General features: G+C 37.9%; 1 protein-coding gene across 3 annotated transcripts in view; it reads left to right on the forward strand.

Annotated features, from left to right (window-relative positions):
- PLCE1 (phospholipase C epsilon 1) overlaps positions 1-18,010 on the forward strand; it is a 120,304-nt gene that overhangs the window by 53,451 nt on the left and 48,843 nt on the right. For all 3 annotated transcript variants that reach the window (XM_054163386.1, XM_054163388.1, XM_054163387.1), the window contains exon 3: positions 14,870-15,186. In XM_054163386.1, the coding sequence (XP_054019361.1) occupies positions 14,870-15,186 (317 nt within the window). The remainder of the gene's footprint in view (positions 1-14,869; positions 15,187-18,010) is intronic.

Below are 18,010 nucleotides of genomic sequence, written 5' to 3' on the forward strand. Positions count from 1 at the left end.
TAAACAAAAATGGTGTTAAAAATCACAATAAACCATTATGCCATTAATAACTGAAGCTAAGAAAAAAGTACAATAACTGATTCAAATTTTAAAAGGTAAGAAAAAAGGTTAATGTCGTCTAAAAAGAAAACTTTTGCTGCATTTGCTGAGAAGAGTTAAATCATTGTAATTAGTTCTGATTTTCTGTCAGTCTTTCCTGACTGAGAAAATGTAACTACTGCTTTATGAACTTATATGTAGTGTCATGCATTAAACCAGCTTCAAATAGTTTGGTTATTATTTAACTTTTTTTAATTCGAGAGGTAAAATGAACCTTTAAAACACAATTTAATCTATGTTTCAGATCTTCATAACATGCTGTTTTGTACCTGCTGTGAAATAGATCATAGAATCATAGAATCAGTCAGAGTTGGAAGGGACCACAAGGATCATCTAGTTCCAACTCCCCCTGCCATGGGCAGGGACACCCAACTCTAGATCAGGCTGGCCAGAGCCTCATCCAGCCTGGTCTTAAACACCTCCAGAGATGGGGCCTCAACCACCTCCCTGGACAACCCATTCTAGGGTTTCACCACTCTCACGGTGAAGAACTTCTTCCTCACTTCCAGTATGAATCTCCCCACCTCCAGCTTCATTCCATCCCCCCTAGTCCTATCACTCCCTGTTATCCTAGGAAGTCCCTCCCCAGCCTTCTTGTAGCCCCCTTCAGATACTGGAACACCACAATAAGGTCACCTTGGAGCCTTCTTTTCTCCAGACTGAACAGCCCCAACTCTTTCAGTCTGTCCTCACAGGAGAGGTGTTTCAGCTCTCTGATCATCCTCCTGGCCCTTCTCTGGACATGTTCCAGCCATGTCCATATCCCTCTTCTCTACCACATTGGTAAAGTATTGTGCATGTAAAGCCTCCTAAAGTTGTCATGAAACTGTTCAAATATGTGCATGTAACACAAAAGAGAAAGAGATGCTGGATTCAGGTACTGGTTTTCTTGAAGTTGGTAGGAGGATTTTGCATAGAAACTTAGTGTTCAGGAGGAAAAAATGTTAGGAATTTTCTCTAGCCAAAAATAGAGTGAATTGCTTTTAAAAAGACAACAGGGAAAACCTAAACTAGATTTTAAGTTCTGCATGCAGAGATACAGCTACAACTGTGTCTATAACTAGGATTTCTATGTGCTACCAAACCCTAGACTTTTTTTGGTGCAAAATTAACAGCCAAACTCCAAATTTTCTTATGAATAGAATAGAATAAACCAGGTTGGAAGAGACCTTCAAGATCATCGCATCCAACCTATCACCCAACCCACCTAATCAACTAAACCATGCAACCAAGCAACATTAAGAACATTATGAATATTAAGAGGAAAAAATAATCTTTTGTCTATGTGGAATTATATGACTTTGAAATAATAAATAAGTTGGTATTTGTAAAGGAAATAAATGTTTTACAAAAACCATCAACTGATTGCCCTAAACACCTGCAGAAATTAGTAAACCTTTTGGTCACACAGGTATGAAATAAATTTATGCAAATGTGCAGTGATTTCGTTGAACATGCTGACTTTTTTTGGGGAAAAAAAAAGTGTTCTTTTAAAGAAATACCTCTTTTATGTATAAAATGTTGTGTCTTTTAAGAAATGTAATGGCTTTCTTCACATTTCCCTAAGCCTTGTAGAAAGTGTGCAAATGATGGTTTCGAGTTTTACATTTTATTTGACTTACAGCAGACTCTTGCAGGCCATGTTCCTGCTTATTTGCTTTCTCTCATATGATTGAAAGGTAAAGAAGTGTAGGCATTTTGTATGTCAAAACCAAAATTAACCCCTAGTATTTGCATAGCTTGGAAATTGACCACAATTTTTTAAAAAAGGAAACAAAAGTTGCTCTTTTTCCATTGCTTTAGACTGCCACAATGAATGGAAGTTACAGCTACTTGTTTGGTGATAGATTTTTGTTATATGTTTATTTCTCTCTAATAGCTGCAACAACAAAATGGATGGAGTCATGCAAGTGACTGGTTTCTGATTCTAGTGGGCAGAAAATTATGTTACTTTTCATATCAGTGTGGGAGGACTGGTGAGAAACAGCCTGCAAAATAGCACTTGCTGGTTACAGTACATCACAAGCTATCTGTTGATTAAGTATGCTGGTTTACTGGGAGACAAAAATAAGTAGGTCATGTATAGAAGTAGTCCTCTCAGTCTTGTCATTGTTTACTGTTCAGCTTTGAGCACTTTCAAGATACGTGTTAAATGTCACATCAATAGTAATTAGTGTAAGGTGGAAGTAAACAGTTGTCTTTTGTATCTGCATCTGGACAGCAAATGCCTTGCCATGTATATTGTGATAGAAAGGGAATTTGACTGGGAGGGGTCTAGTCAAATTGAAATACTTCTCCACTTAAAGAAAATGGACCCAGGTGGGTGGTGTTGGCTGGCATAACTGCCAGGTCAAAAGCAGCAAAAGTGGTGAGAAAAGAGATGGCATGTGGCTGAATAATGAGGGACTAACCTCAGAAAAATCTTGCAGAAAAGGGAAAGTTTGAGAGGAAAAAAAAGTATTTTCCTAATTGTTCTGTTTTCTTGCAATGGGAACAATACTACTGCCAGAATTGCCCCTAATTTCATTTTAAAGCTTGATGTCCGTGCAGGTAGCAATGGCACCACAGGGAAGGGAAAGAATTTGCATATGCACTTTAAGTGAAGTAATTAGTTTTATTTGAAGTCTTCAGATTAAAGGAGGTACCTTAAAATCTGAGAAAGTAATCTCAGAGTTTACTAGTTTTGAGTTTGATTTTGGATGGCAAAACCATTAATTTTGAAAGTTTTCATATTAGAAAAGGACTGCAAACAGCTTTTCTAGTGTAATCTGCTAAAGCTAATGACAAAGACACCATTAAGAAGTCTTGTGACTGTTTAGAAGAGCTTTTATCTAGTAAGTGTATTAATCCTGTGAAAACCAAGTGGAATAAATAAATTCATTTTTACAAGATAACTAGTTACAACAATGTAATACACATAGCTATGCTCTGTTTGCTTGAACACAATCTTTAGCTTATGCTAATTCCCAAATGACATGAACTAAGCAAAAACAATTATAGAAAATACTTGGTTGCATCAGAATTTAGTCTAACAGAACTGTAGGAGGTAACTAGTTAGCCTAAGAAAGGTTGCATGAATAAATAAGTATTTAAAGCAATTATATTTGAGGTAGGAAGAAGTAAGTGACACTGAGACAAGTCATAGATGTTGAGATCTCCGTCATCAAGTTAATGTTGATATAGTAGTTTGTATAATCTATTGCCTTACTTCTGTTGGCTTCTAGACATGTGCATGAAACCACTGATTTGATCAAACATTTTTGAAGTATATTGCATTCCTTTAAAATTCTTTCTCTGCTAAGCTTTGAGGCTTAAACTTGGAACATTTAATCAAGTGTTGTTGTTTTTACTGGATGTGACTTGGATTAATTTTATTCCAATAATCACTAAGAATAATAACCAAAATACCTTATGCAGCAGATTTGCCTCCTTTGGTTTATGTAGAAAATATGGTAGTATCTCTCATGCTTCAGGTTGACTTTTATATCATAGAATCATAGAATTGTTAGGGTTGGAAGGACCTTGAGGATCATCTAGCTTCAATCCCCATGCCATGGGCAGGGACACCTTGCACTAGATCAAGTTGCCCAGAGCCACATCCAGCCTGGCCTTAAAAACCTCCAGGGATGAGGCTTCTACCATCCCCTTGGGCAACCTGTTCCTGTGTCTTTCTGGGCTGCAAGTGCACACCAGTGGCTCATACTGAGCTCCTCATCCACTAGCACCCCCAAGTCCTTTTCTTCAGGGCTGCTCTCAATCCAGTCTCTGCCCAGCCTATATCAGTGCCTGGGATTGCCCCGACCCAAATGCAGGATAGAATACATAGAATACATAGAATAAACCAGGTTGGAAGAGACCTTCAAGATCATTGCGTCCAACCCATCAACCAATCCAACACCACCCAAACAACTAACCCACGGCACCAAGCACCCCATCAAGTCTTCTCCTGAAAACCTCCAGTGATGGCGACTCCACCACCTCCCCAGGCAGCCCATTCCAATGGGCAATCACTCTCTCTGTATAGAACTTTTTCCTAACATCCAGCCTGAACCTCCCCTGGCGCAGCCTGAGACTGTGTCCTCTTGTTCTGGTACTGGCCGCCTGGGAGAAGAGACCAACATCCGTCTGTCTACAACCTCCCTTCAGGTAGTTGTAGAGAGTAATAAGGTCACCCCTGAGTCTCCTCTTGCACTTGGTCTTGTTGAACCTCATGAGGTTGGCATGGGCCCACCTTTCCAGCCTGTCAAGGTCCCTCTGGATGGATCCCTTCCCTCCAGGATGTCTGCAGCATCACACAGCTTGGTGTTGACAGCAAACCTGCTGAGGCTGTGCTCAATGCCACTGTCCATGTCACCAACAAATCTGTTAAACAAGACTGGTCCCAGTACTGATCCCTGAGGGACTCCACTTGTAACTGGCCTCCACTTGGACATGGACCCGTTGACAGCCATTTTTTGGGTGCAGCCATCAAGCCGGTTCTTTATCCACTGAATGGTCCATCCATCAAACCCATACTGCACCAGCTAGGAGACCAGGATGTGGTGTGGGACAGTGTTGAAAGCTTTGCTCAGGTTCAGGTAAATTATGTCAGTTGCTCGGCCTTCATCTATTAACCTGATCTTCACTCACCATGGGCAGTTCCTTCTTCTAGTCTCTGCTGTTGTCTTCCCTTATTGTGGGAGTTTGGCTGGGGCCCTTGCCAGTGAAGACTGAGCTAAAAAAGTCATTGAGAACCTCAGCCTTCTCCATGTCACTCGTCACCAACTCACCTGTTTCCTTTCTGAGGGGGCCCCCACCTTCCCTATTCTTCTTTTTACCATTATATACCTATAGGAATTTTTCTGTTCCCCTTGATCTCCCTGGCCAGATTTAATTATAACTGAGCTTTAGCTTTTCTAACCAGGTTTCTTGCTGCTCAGGCAGCTTCCTTATATGCCCCCCATTCCAGCTGTCCTCTCTTCCACTCCTTGTAGAGTTTCTTTTTGTGTGCCAGCATGTCCAGGAGCTCCTTGCTCATCCAGGAAGGTCTCCTGGCATTCTTTCCTGCTTTCCATTTTGTGGGTATACTTTGCTCCTGGGCATGGAGAAGGTGATCCTTGAATACTGACCAGCTGTCCTGGGACCGTCTTCCTTCTAGGGCTTTGTCCCATGATACTTTGGCCAGCAGATCCCTGAAGTGATCAAAGTCTGCATGCCTAAAATCTAGGGTTGCAAACTTGGGATACGTCCTCCTAGTTGCCCTGAGGATCTTAAATTCTATTGCTTCGTGGTCACTGCATCCAAGGTTATCCCTGAGCCTCACGTTGGTGACCAGCCCTTCCCTATTGGTGAGAACAAGGTCCAGCATAGCATAGGAAGATTCAAAAGACAAGAATCATTAATCATAAAGAGTTTGAGGATCTTAAAGCCAAAAATGCAATTTGGGTTTGTGGTAATTGTTAAAAGTTGTGCAGCTGAAGAGCAAACTGCAGCCGATCATTAACTAAATGAGGCTGGAAAGGAATGCTTCAAAGCTGAGGATCTGAAACATGGAAAACATCTCTTGTGGCAGTTTTTTACTTATTTGTATGATAAATGCTGTATTTTACTGCAGCTACAGTTTGTAAAATGTAAAAAAGTGGCTAATACACAGAAAGAAAGTAGGAAAAGTCAAGATCATGAGCCTCTGTTTTAATGGGTACCTAACTTGGTATACATGTGATTTTTAACATCCTTGTTTTCCATAGGTTTATATCTATTCTCAAATTAAACTTTTAAAAAACGTTTCTCCTGTTCTCACAGATTCATAACAGAGTGGTTTTCTTCTTGAAACCAATAAAATACGTAATTTCTATTTTATTTAAATGGAGGGGAAAAACATCAATTTAATTTTGATCTGTAGTAATCAAAATACTCAAATGTTGGAACCTGATCTGAGATTCTTGTGCTCTGTTTAACCACTGGATATTTCTCCATTGCAGAGTTAATTCAGAGTTATATGGGTTTTAGTTTAATTTTGTTTTGTCAGTGCACAGAAACGCCTGGTTTGAGGGTAAGGTTAAAAATCTGGTATTGCTTTAACTCAGGCAGTAACTTGTTCATTTTGCAGTGAGAACAGTTCTTTTTCTAGAACACTCTTTTATTCCAAGATAAACTCAAATCTTCCCTTTTAATGATTTCTCGTGTAGTGGACTTTATCTGGTAATTTATACATACATTTATATAGCAGTTGAACTTAATATTCCATGTCCCATGATGTGTTTTTAGCCAGTATTTTAAAAGATGTTGCTCAGGTCAAGATTCTGGTACACTTACCACTGTGACAAACTTCAGGAGAAAGACTTGGGAAGTGTGTATATAAGTGGAGTATTTCCAGAAACACCTCTAGGAGATTGGCAGAGGAGGGGGTTCACTAGATGAGATTTCATTGCAGAAGATAGTGAAAACACTGAAAACACTTCACAGCAACATTCATTGTGTCACAGCCTCTTTACAGCCATTCCACATATCTGTTAAAGTGATATAAAGAGTGGATTTACAAGGCAGGCATTATTTCCCTTAATTCCTTCGCCTAGCCTTCATGATGATAGTTGTGTCTGAAGCAGTAAAATCTTGTGTCTGCTCTTGCACAGCACAGGCTCCAGTATGCCGTGTCAAGACAGATGGCATGTTGGTATCAAACAGCTTTTAAGATCTAATTTTTAACCAGCTGATCAAACACTTGCTGTCTATCTACTGAATTTATAATTGTGTGCCTTCTTCTGGCAGATATTCTGAAATCAGGATATGATTTTGTGAACTATAGCAATTGGTGAAGGTCCCCTAAATTAGCAGGGCTCAGATGGCCCATTGCCAAACATAGAGACTGGGAGCAATAAGGCTGCTTTCTGACTAAACATGTAGACAGTAGATGTCTTCAGGTTTTTGGCAGTGCACACTGTTGATTCGCCTCTCCTTAATGTCTATGAACTTGTCTATGTTCAGCCAAACTTTGCATAACACGAGGTGCCCTTTGTAGCTGAGGTATCCATTTGCTACCGTGGTAGCCTCAGGGTCATTTGTTAGGGCACTTCCTTCAAAGCCTATTATTTCAGGTGCAGAAGAAATGCTTGCTGACTGGGGTTAACCCACAATATCACACTGATTCTTAAACAGATATTACCAGAGCCATTGCTAAACATCCTGCATCTGCATGAGGATGTAGTCCCAACTCTTCGCTAGTGGTCCTGAAATTGAAAGGAATTGGGAAATCAATATCAAAGGGAAAAAAATTTATTCTGAGCTCTGCTACTGTTTTTGCATTCAAAATTACCATGCTCCTATCTACATCTTTTTTTTTTTTCTTTTCTTTCTCCCCCCCTGCCCCAAGTATACAGCCAGAAGCAAAACCAGTGGATTCATTTATTATGGGCAGGTCTGTGATTGTTTTTATAAGCTGTAGCCAGTACTAGCCAAACTGCATACAGGGCAGGAAGTGATTGGTTAAATGTGTTGACAGTGTATGGTAATTCAGAGACAAGCAGCCAAGTTCTTCTTTTGTAGACTGTAAAATATTTCTGTGAATGACTCAAACTAGTGGAGTGGTAAAAGCCCTAGGATACACTGCCAGAAATCTGAGCAGCAGTGTAGATGTAATTACGCAGAGCAGTGTTTAGCTGTACCCTGGGGTTGGTGGGAGGCAGACATGGCAGTCTCAGGTGTGGTGAAATCATGGTGATGCTTTAAGTTTCTTCCACATGTTATGTCAGCACTCATATATGTGGTTTACAGTCAGAATCTTCTGAACCCATTCACAGAGTCTAAATGGGTTTTCAAGTTTGGTAGGAACTTCTTCATATGTAATTGATAATTTAAAGCTAATATATTAGTAAATACTTTTTGTTCATCTTCTTTAATTCAGCTTTAAAATCTGCATTAATGTTCCTCTCTGCATAGGTTTTACCCTGTGAGAGTGTTTATCCACAACTTTTGCAGTAAAAAAAAATAAAAGCTCTTTCCCATGCCTATACATCTCAACTGCCCTCATAAGTATGTGATTTGTTTATAGCCTGTAGATTTGTCAGAAATTGTATCTCAACTTTTTTTCCCTCTTTTCTCATTTGTCTGATGCTCTAACTGCAAAAGATAAAAAAGAGCACAGAATTCAGAGCCAGGCTTTCAAAACTGAACCCTTTGCCACTTCCTGTCAAGAAGTGTCTTTAGGAATAAGTGGTTGTTGTTAAAGTACTCTATATTTTTCTGTTTACTGAGCTGCCAGTTGTGATTTAATTGAGTTCTACCTCAATATGATTGCTGCCTTAAAAAATCTTTTCCAGAGGTTTCACAACTTTATTAAACATGAACATCTCAGCCTTGATAGAAATACCTAAGTGTTATAGTTTCATAGTGATCTATTTTCAGCAAAAGTCTGTTCTACAGATGATTTCTACCTTTTTTCCTTTGTGTTGTGGAAACTGTTGTTCTTTTCACCTGAGCCATTGTCATGACTTGCTGCTGCTCTGCCAGAGAAGATCACTTTCTCCAATGTCTTGCTATTACCATGATCAAATTTAACTCAAAGCAGGTATTCTCAAAGTAGCTGTGAAGTTTGCTGTTTCTATTCCAAACTTGAAAAAAAAAATAATCTTGTGTTCATGTTATTAGTTGGTGTAATAAAAGATTATTTGCCATACAGACTTTGGCTAAATTAATGTTCTTCTCTTCAAGTCATCATCTGGCAATCTTTCTTTGCTGAGAGTATTATCTTCTGCTCACTGATGTTCAGGTCATACTGAACTCCAGTTTTATTTAGTGCAAGTACCCTGTAGCTCCAGAGCTCCCCTGCTAATAATTTATAAAGCATGTTGATACACAGTTTTAAGAGGTAGCTTATATTGCTAGATTTAGGAATGTGGGGAGAGATCATGCACATCTTCTGATTCTTTGAATGACTCAGAAGTAAATTTGAAGAAGAAATGGGATCTAGTAATTTCAGTGATTTCTACAGTGAATTAAACTTGAACCTGATCCTGAGTTCAATCCACCGAGTTCAATATCAGGCCCTTTGATACAGGAGTGAGTTGCTTGCAGTCAGAATTGATAACAGTGAATTCACGTTCATTAAAAGAGAGACAGATGTTTTTAATTATACACAAGAGGAACAGGAAATTAACAAAAGCTTGTTGGCTTGGTTATTAGGGACAGCAAAACAATGCTATCCCAGTGTATTCCAGTTACTCTAGTGTGTGTATGAAGCTGGTGTTCAATTAAACTGTCATACATTACATGTGTAAGTGTCTTCTGTTTGGGAAAGCTCTTTATTGTATTTTTCCTCTTTTTTTTTGAGCAGAACACTTCTGTATAATAATATGTATTCACAATTGTTCACCTGTGGCTCTCTTTAGATTTTTTTTCCATGGTCTGGTTTTATTTTCTCACTGTAAACATGATCCTTTTGTTCTCTTAAAGCATGCTAACATTTTGCAGCATGGCTCGTTAAAAAGATTATTGTTGCAATTGATTTATTGCATTACCTTTTAATGCTAGCTTAGAAGAATAATCCTCTAAGATTTTTATGTAATTTTGGTCACAGTAGTATAATTTGATGTAATTAAAGTCTGTTATAAAAAGCAGCTGAGTTAAAAGATGTTACAATAGGTTGAATAATTACTTTTATTCTTACAACTATAGCAATCTGTTTTCTGCTTTAGGGCACACAAATTCGTCATAATCCCATAACCTTAACTCTGTAGCCTTCTAGAGAGTGAGCACTTTTTGATTGATTATAATTTTCAATTTACTACTTTCAAACTGCTGGATTTTGAATGTATAAAGAGAATACTTTTTTTTCCCCCCCCTCAGTCTAGGTGTAGACAGAATGGCAACCTAGAAAAAAAACTAAGACACAAGTCTAGTTTTGTTAATTTGCCATATGTCAATTCATCAAACTTTGTTTAAAGTCAATTTTCACCTCTTTTACAGGTTTAGTATTTTGAAATTGTGCTCATTTAAAAAATATGGTTGCTTTTCCCTGGTTGTACTGCCATATGCATAGCACATTCCTACAAGTATCATTGTTTTGATTTGGCATGAAAGCAATTCTGTGCCTCTGTCTTTGCTTGGTCTCAGTTCACATGGAAAATGTGATTTTATCAAAATACAAATTGCATGGTTGGCAACTGCAATTTTACGCAGGATTAGCACTTTTGACATTGGTCTGATTACAGTTGGGGCTGTATTTATTTTCCTTCTGTCTTTGTATGAATTCCACTTACTTTGCTCAAACTCAGTCCTGAAATTCTGCTTAGCGAAAATCGACAGCAGCAACCCAACATTTATATCATATCTTAGTCTCCAAGTTGGTGCAGTATGGGTTTGATGGATGGACCATTCAGTGCACAAAAATACAGACACTGTTTTTACATGGTTACAGACTTTAAATTTGGTGGTTTTTTTTTTCAGATTAGCTTTTATAGAGCCTATAAATATACAAGATGTATGAGAATTGTGTTTCATATTAATATAGCCTGTGTTAATTTGAAGTTAATCTCTTGATAGAAAAGCTCCTTAGTAAATATTGCAGAGTGGTTTTTAAAAATAATTCTTGAGATGGTGCTTTCTAGAGTTTATGATGAGCCTGCACTGAGTAATGTCCATTCTGTGCTTATTCTGCCATCCCTAAATACATTATTCTTTTGTTAGAGAAGATGAGACCTTCTTGTTCCCATATGTATCAGCAATGATTAAGTCAACCTATGAGTCCTTTTTCTAAAGTTAAGCAGAGGTTATCTTGTTTTGATTAATAAAAATAGTGCTTGCTATGTGAACAATTATCTACTTCAGCTGTTTATCAGAAGGATAAGCAAAGCTATCGGTTCCAGCTTTGGAGAACTTGCACATAAATAGTCAGGTTCCTAATTGTCATCTTAGCATTAACTTGATGTGGTAGAGCACAAAGAAGAATACCATTTACTGAAGCAGCAACTAATTTTAGTGCAGATTGTATCTTGCCTTAACTCTTACAAAATCTGTGAATTTGGCCTGTATGCAGTCCCATTGTGCAAGTTAACCTAAGGACCTGGTCTTTCTTTGAAGCATAGACAGATATAATCTATTTCCTGAAGAACATAAGCTGACAACAGAAAGCTGGCCAACATGTGGATGAGACTGGTTAGGGAGTTTTATAGCAGAAACAGACAAGTGTAGATCAGTTCCTGGCATGAAAAATTATAGAAGTCTTAGTCAAAAAGGACAGCCAAAAAATGGTCCAGAAAAAATACTAGTTTAATACAGGCATGTTAAAAGAGAGAGAAAAAATGAAGCAAAGTTTTGTGCAGTGTAAATCATGGAAGGTGGTGACGCTGAGAATGAGCATCCTAGATTTTCTGTGATAAAACACAGATGACTGGAATTAGGAAAGAGAAAAATCAGAATCCAAAATTAAATAAGTGAACAACCAAGATTTGAAAAGATGTGAATTATGGATGAAAGAATTATAGCTGTATAAACAGTCAACAGAAATAAGTTGTATTTGTACTTAATACTTCAGCTGTAAGCCTTTGTAATTGCTTGACCTGTGTGCCTTTCCTTCATTATCAGCTTCACTCTTACTGCAGCAGCTTGTTCTGTGGAGACATACATAAAACATGCAGCAGTTGTGTAGTTTAATGGGCAATTGAGAAATGACAGTTTAAAATCCAGAGGCTTTTTAATCAGGAAGAATTTTATTCATTTTCTTCTTCCAAATCCAGTAATACTAGTGGCTGATTTTGTTTAGCCTGTGGCTTGAGTTGCCTTGGCATAGTTTCCACAAGAAGATTTTCTTTTTGACAGGCTCATTTTTCTGTCAGAATGAAACTGCCTTGTGAAGCTTTCATTGCAGATCATAACGGTTTCATTAAAGGCTTTCAAAATCCTCACATTAGCTCCCTGCTGGACCTGATCAATAGTCAGTTAGTCTAGTGAAATAAAATTCAAATCAGATATTCCTAGAAGTTTCTGACAGTCTGGAGATACACTGGGGAGCCCCCTTCTCAATTCTGGTCACTTCAGTGTGTTGAGCCTCGTTTGGAGATGTGAGAGATTGTAGTAAGTGGAGCCTGAATGTGATTGTATGTAGGCAAGGCAATGTACAATAGGACCGTGAACAATGCTCTAGCGAGTTGCAAATTCAGTGTCAACACTTGGCCAGTCTTTGCAGTTTTTGAGCAAAGCTGAAGTTCTGAGACAGTGTGAAATATAGATCTGTTGGAAGTATGAATGTGGCAGTTTTTGTAGTTGGTGTTGCAATAGAAAAGGTGAATTACTGACAATGGACCCCAAACTCTAGACAGCAAGCAATGCATCAGGGAGCAGCTCATCTCCACTAGCATATTCTCTCTTCCTTCAGTTGCTTCTTGACTGGGTACTCCTTATATAATTATGTCTTCCTTTCCTACTATTTTGATAGATAAAAGGTGTTGATAATTGTAGTTACCAAATAATATTGAATTTGCAAAGCACCAGTATTTCTGTGGAGTTGTATTGTCTATGCTACTAGCTGCCTTGTCACCTGTGTTGTGTGATCACCTGCAGCCGATCCATGATGTGAGCTGTCTAGTCCAACTATCCTTTCCTGACCCTGATGGCTTCTACAGAGCTTGGAGGCTTGTTAGTAATTGCTATGTATTAGTTGGGAATTCATCTTCTGGTGCAGTTTTGTCTGCAAAAGGATCCACTTTGTGTGCTGTATTTTCTCTGCCTTCTGGCTGTCAAGCCACCCCATTATTCCCCAGGAAAGTCTTGGAGTGTGAAGAATTGTCATGCATGGAGTGGGCAGCAAGACAGTATGAGGGAGCAAGGTGTTTGCCTCATGCCTTCTGTATTGTTTTCTTTCTGAGATAACACTGGTTGTGATGGTGACAGTTTTGTCTGTATATGCAAAACAGCATACAAGTATACAAACCCTGAAATATCAAATGAATGTTATGTTTTGCATTGTTTTTATTTTGGTATAAAGTGTGTTCTCTTGCAATGCCAAGAGCAGTACAAATGAGCTTTTTCTTACAAAATCTTTTAGCATTTTTCTGCACAGATTGAGGTAGGAAATAGAATTAGAGTCTTATCTAGTATCAAAGGAGACCAGACTAAGAGGAAACCCAAAATCTTGTTGCACTTTACAATATGCTGCCCAGGGAGAAGGTAGAGTCTCCATCCCCAGAGGTATTCAAAAGATGTGTAGGCATGACACTTTGGGCCATGGTAGTGTTAGGTTAATGGTTGGACTCAATAATCTTAGAGGTCTTTTCCAACTGAAAATAGAATCAACATGTCAACATGGTTTTCTTAACTGTCTTTTCTCCCCTGATCTTTTGTGCAGGAGTTTCAGTGACAGAGATTTCTTGATAGCTGCAGATACTGTACAGCAATAGCTTGCTGTCCTGGAAGTTATACCTGATCTCCACTATGTAGCCAGGATATTGCTTGTTACAAGTAAAGTCCTTTATTTTTTCCTTGCTAGTCTGCGTGCAGAAACAATTGCTCTGTCTCTTTCTGAAGCCTTTTACCTATTTGAAAACTGCTGAACAGGTTCTGTTCAGTCAAAGGCTTTATTTAGGACTGCCATAATTTACCTTTTGACTTTTAGTAGAATGTCTTAAGAAAAAGTAATGTTATGTCTTTTTAACTTCCCACTGATTGATATTAGAGTTTACATAAGATAGATGTAAGACAGAGAACCCCATGTATCATATTTTATGTTTATTATAAGAGAATGAATTGTAATCAGTCATTATGAACTTGGATTAGTTTTAGAGAACAGAAAGCATATTTGGTTACACTATGAAAAGAGAGTTTATTGATATTTTAAAAAGGAAGTAAAAGACACATCTGGAGTGTAACACCACTTTTGCACCATGAGTGCAAACAATCTCTAAAGATACTTTGAGAAGCAAATAGAAAAAAATAAACTCCTTTTCCTGGGAAGGAAGAGGAGTACAGAATAAACTACTAAGACTGTTTATACATTTAAGTAATTCTTGAAAAATTATTGTTCAGAGAACCCATTCTAAACTTACTTAGTCAGAAGGCTCATAGTCACTGTTTTGGAATCATCATGTTGATGTTTCAGGCTTCCTATAGGATCTTTCAAAGTCTGGCTTCTTCCTTCTTAGGAAAAGTTTTATTTTTCAAGGGACACCACTGCTAGAATATTATAAAACTACCATGAATGTTTTGTAATAACAGATAAAACACATACCCCCAAATACATGCATTCTCCCAGAGGAATGAAAAATGCTTTGTAACTTTGGGAATTTTTGTTTCACAGTGCAGTGAGATCAGACAAATGGTATCTTACAGGAGGAGGAATATGAAGAAAAATGCTGACCCACATGAGTTTTAGGTGGTCATTATGCATTTTTCTTGTGGCAGTAGAGTTCCGATGTACCAGTCAAGGTTTCAATCCCTTTTGTACAGTGGACTCTAAAGTGGAGCCACACCCTGCTCAGATGATCCTTTTACTAGCAAAAGCTGCAGGTGACTGAAGCAAGCATTTGGATAAGCCAGGAAGCAAGCACATTTTGACAGGTAGTTTAACAATCTCAGAAGCCGCGGTTACCAACTGTCTAGCTAATATGAGGTACAGAGATATGCAGAAAGACTCCAGTTAACAGAACATATTAGGTTGTTTAAATGCAGTTAGTATTTAGCGTGCTGCTGCATAAATGAATGGACATTGCAACAAAGCAAATGGAACACATTACCATGCTTTTGCATAGCCCAGTCCAGGAGTTAAAGGTGAAACTGAATAAATTTTTACTTTGTTTTGTTTTAGAACGTCAAGCGTGTGCATCTATGGCTGGCTCCAGCGTCCTTCCCTCCAACGTGGCTGGTATCAGCAAAGAGCTGATCGAACTGCAGCACCTCATCCAGTTCCCTGAGGAGGTTGCCAGCATTCTGACCGAGCAGGAGCAGGAGCTCTACCGGAAAGTCTTACCCATTGACTACCTCTGCTTTTTAACCAAGGATTTGAGTAACGCTGAATGTCAAAGCAAGCTGCCATCTATTAAAGCCTCCATATCGGCTACTATTCTTTCTTCCTGCAGTGGTGAACAGAATGCCATAGAAGATCTTGTGACAAGGTTTAATGAGGTAAGTTACTTTTCGTAAGGGTTACTACCTAATTTGTGGGTCAGTTGTTTCCTTTATCTCTCAGAGCTGGATTTAACTGTAATGACAAATTTATAAGCCCTAAGTTAAGATCACCAGGTAATTTAACTAAATAACTTCCACTGAATTTAATAGGAGTTACGTGGCTGACTGGCTCAGTGATTTTGGAAAACTACAACCTAAGGGTTTTCTGCATGAAAAGAATTGCAAACTTATATTTCTTTGTGGATACATGGACAGTATGAGGTATACTTTCAGTCAGTTTATTAGTTCGTTCAGAATGTGGAGTTGTATTTGTTTGTTTTGAAGTTTTGTAGACTAAGCGGGATCTTAGGAGTCAGCCTGCAAGTATGCTAAACTAGAAATGTCTGCATTCTGTACAATGTAGGTGCACTAATCTACACTGTTTGATTATTTATTTATTTAATCAGCATGTGTGTCTTGAATATTGTTATACAAAGAAGTGTCATTTGGTGTGGCGTGTTTCCATAAGCTGAATCATGAGTTCTGTACTAAGACTTGACTTTGTTTTTAATAAGATTATCTTCTGATGACTTTAATAGAAAATTGATTAAGGATTGAGAAAACTGCTCAAAAGAGAGTCGACGCTCCAAAACCCAGCCCAACCCAAAACAAAAGAAGCAAACTTTGAAATAAAACCCTGTGGTTTAGCTGTAGAAAAATGGAATAATTTATTTATTCCTTTGTGTGTGTGTGAACTAGACATTGTTGGCAGTTCTTAGATTCGTGGAAGGAGAATAAAATGAAGGAAGTCTTTACTTATGCTCTTTTCTTTAATTATTCCCTGCATTCCAGTGCTTTAATAAGAGATGAAAATTGTGCAAAAAGACACCACAAAATTTAGTAGATAAAGCAGAATATGTATTAACCCCCAGTGAAATTCCTGCTCCTCCTGGGCAAATAAGAATCAATGCCTCAATATTTAGCATGTTTCAAAGTTTTCCTTTTTCTTTCAAGTCACTGAGATTTAGGAGGTGAAATAGTATGAACATGTTGGCTTTTCTTACCTAATTCTATTATGGGAATTTCACAGTCATTTAGGAAAATACTGTGGCTGGTATGTAGCTGGAGAGGAATCTAACTGCTGATGCAGCTGGGTTCTTCCTTCCTGTGGCATTTTTCTCTTAGAGTGATCACCATTGTGAGGGTAGTGGGAAAAGATGAAGTGGTCAAGCTCTAGTATGGTGAGGCACAGTTTCAGAGCAGTTTCTTAGGACATTTTGCAGTTAGCTCTGACTGATCATCGTATGTTCTGACATTGACCAGTCACAGAATTGAAGAACAAGTAGGGGGTGAAGAAATTTTCTCAGAAATGACTAAGACTGTTCTATATCAATGAGAACTTTAACATTAAAGTTGCTTTTTGGTGAAACAGTCAGCATTATCTTTTAGTGTTAGAGGTTCGTGAGCTTGCAGTTTTTGTAGCTCAGCATTGCGTGGTCGGTAATGCAACAGGATCACTTTTCATATAATTTAAGTTAATTCCTAAATATCCAGTGCATAAATTACATAATATTTAGTGCAATTAATTATTTTCAGTGTAGTCTTGAATAACCTTTTTTAAACATAGATGTTATATGTTTAAATGGAGTTATTGTACAATATTTACCGCTTGCAATAAATCACTGTTTTGCTATCTGCTTTATCTTATGGTGGAGTTACCAAAGCCAGTCACAAGCATGAACTTTCAAAATCTCTGTGTTCATAAATGGCAAGAAAATTCTTCTGCAAAGAGTCATGCTTTTGTTGGCAAAAATCAGTGAGCACTTGCTGATTTTTTTTGGCATTGCCTATAGAAATACTGAAGTGTGTTTATAATGTCAGAACCCAGAATGACTTGTAGGATGACAGTCTTCTGATATGTAATGGGAAAAAAGTAATTTCATGCCATCCTTCTGTTAAATAAACAATTATATAGAGGATTTTTCGGGGTGAAGAAATATGCTTTTTAGTAATTTTTCTGACACTACGTATTAATGAGGAACACTTTATGATGCTCGTTTAAAATAAGAGTCAATAATTGCTGGTTTGTGACATAAAGGAGCTTCTTTAAAACAAGAAATTCTGACATTTTTGTGGAAACTTAAATGAGGGCTTCATTAAATAATTAAGATTTAAATATACAAACTGAGTTTAAGTGGAAGTAGAGAGATTTACTATGTAAATTCTAGTAACTGCCAGAAACTTCCATTCATGACAAAAATTGCAAACTCCCATTGACCGCAGAGTGAAAGGTCAAGCAGTAGATACTGGGAAACATCCCATGGTTCCCTTGTACTGTAAATATATTTGCTGTTACAAAACTCTTCTAGATGCAAATTATTTCAATATTGTTACTGGTGAGATACAGAGTATGAATGTCTTCTAATAATTTGCTTATACCTTTCTATTTACTGTTGGTTAGTGTTCACTTAATAGAAATGACAGTATTTAGACCTCTGAAAGGTATAGGAGAGTCTCACACAGGAGAAAGCACTTGTGTTGCGTGGTCAGCCTTGACAGTTTGATATGGAAATGGTCTATGAAGAATTACAGAACTGAATCAGAAATCAGTTGCTCTCTAAATTGGTACTTGAAGACAATTAACATGACTGAATGTGCAATAACTAACTGCTGCTATTTTCCCTGCTCAATTTTCATTTGTGAAAAAGTGTGATAGTGGGCATACTGTCTAACATGGATCAACCTTGCAATGTTAATTTTCTTCTGCTGTATTATCTGAGTAAGGTGTTTTGAGTCAAAGTACTGGAAGTGATTCAGTGACTGCATTAATGCTCGTGATCCA

Source organism: Dryobates pubescens, chromosome 8 (assembly GCF_014839835.1).
Source record: "Dryobates pubescens isolate bDryPub1 chromosome 8, bDryPub1.pri, whole genome shotgun sequence".
NCBI classification, from domain to species: Eukaryota; Metazoa; Chordata; class Aves; order Piciformes; family Picidae; genus Dryobates; species Dryobates pubescens.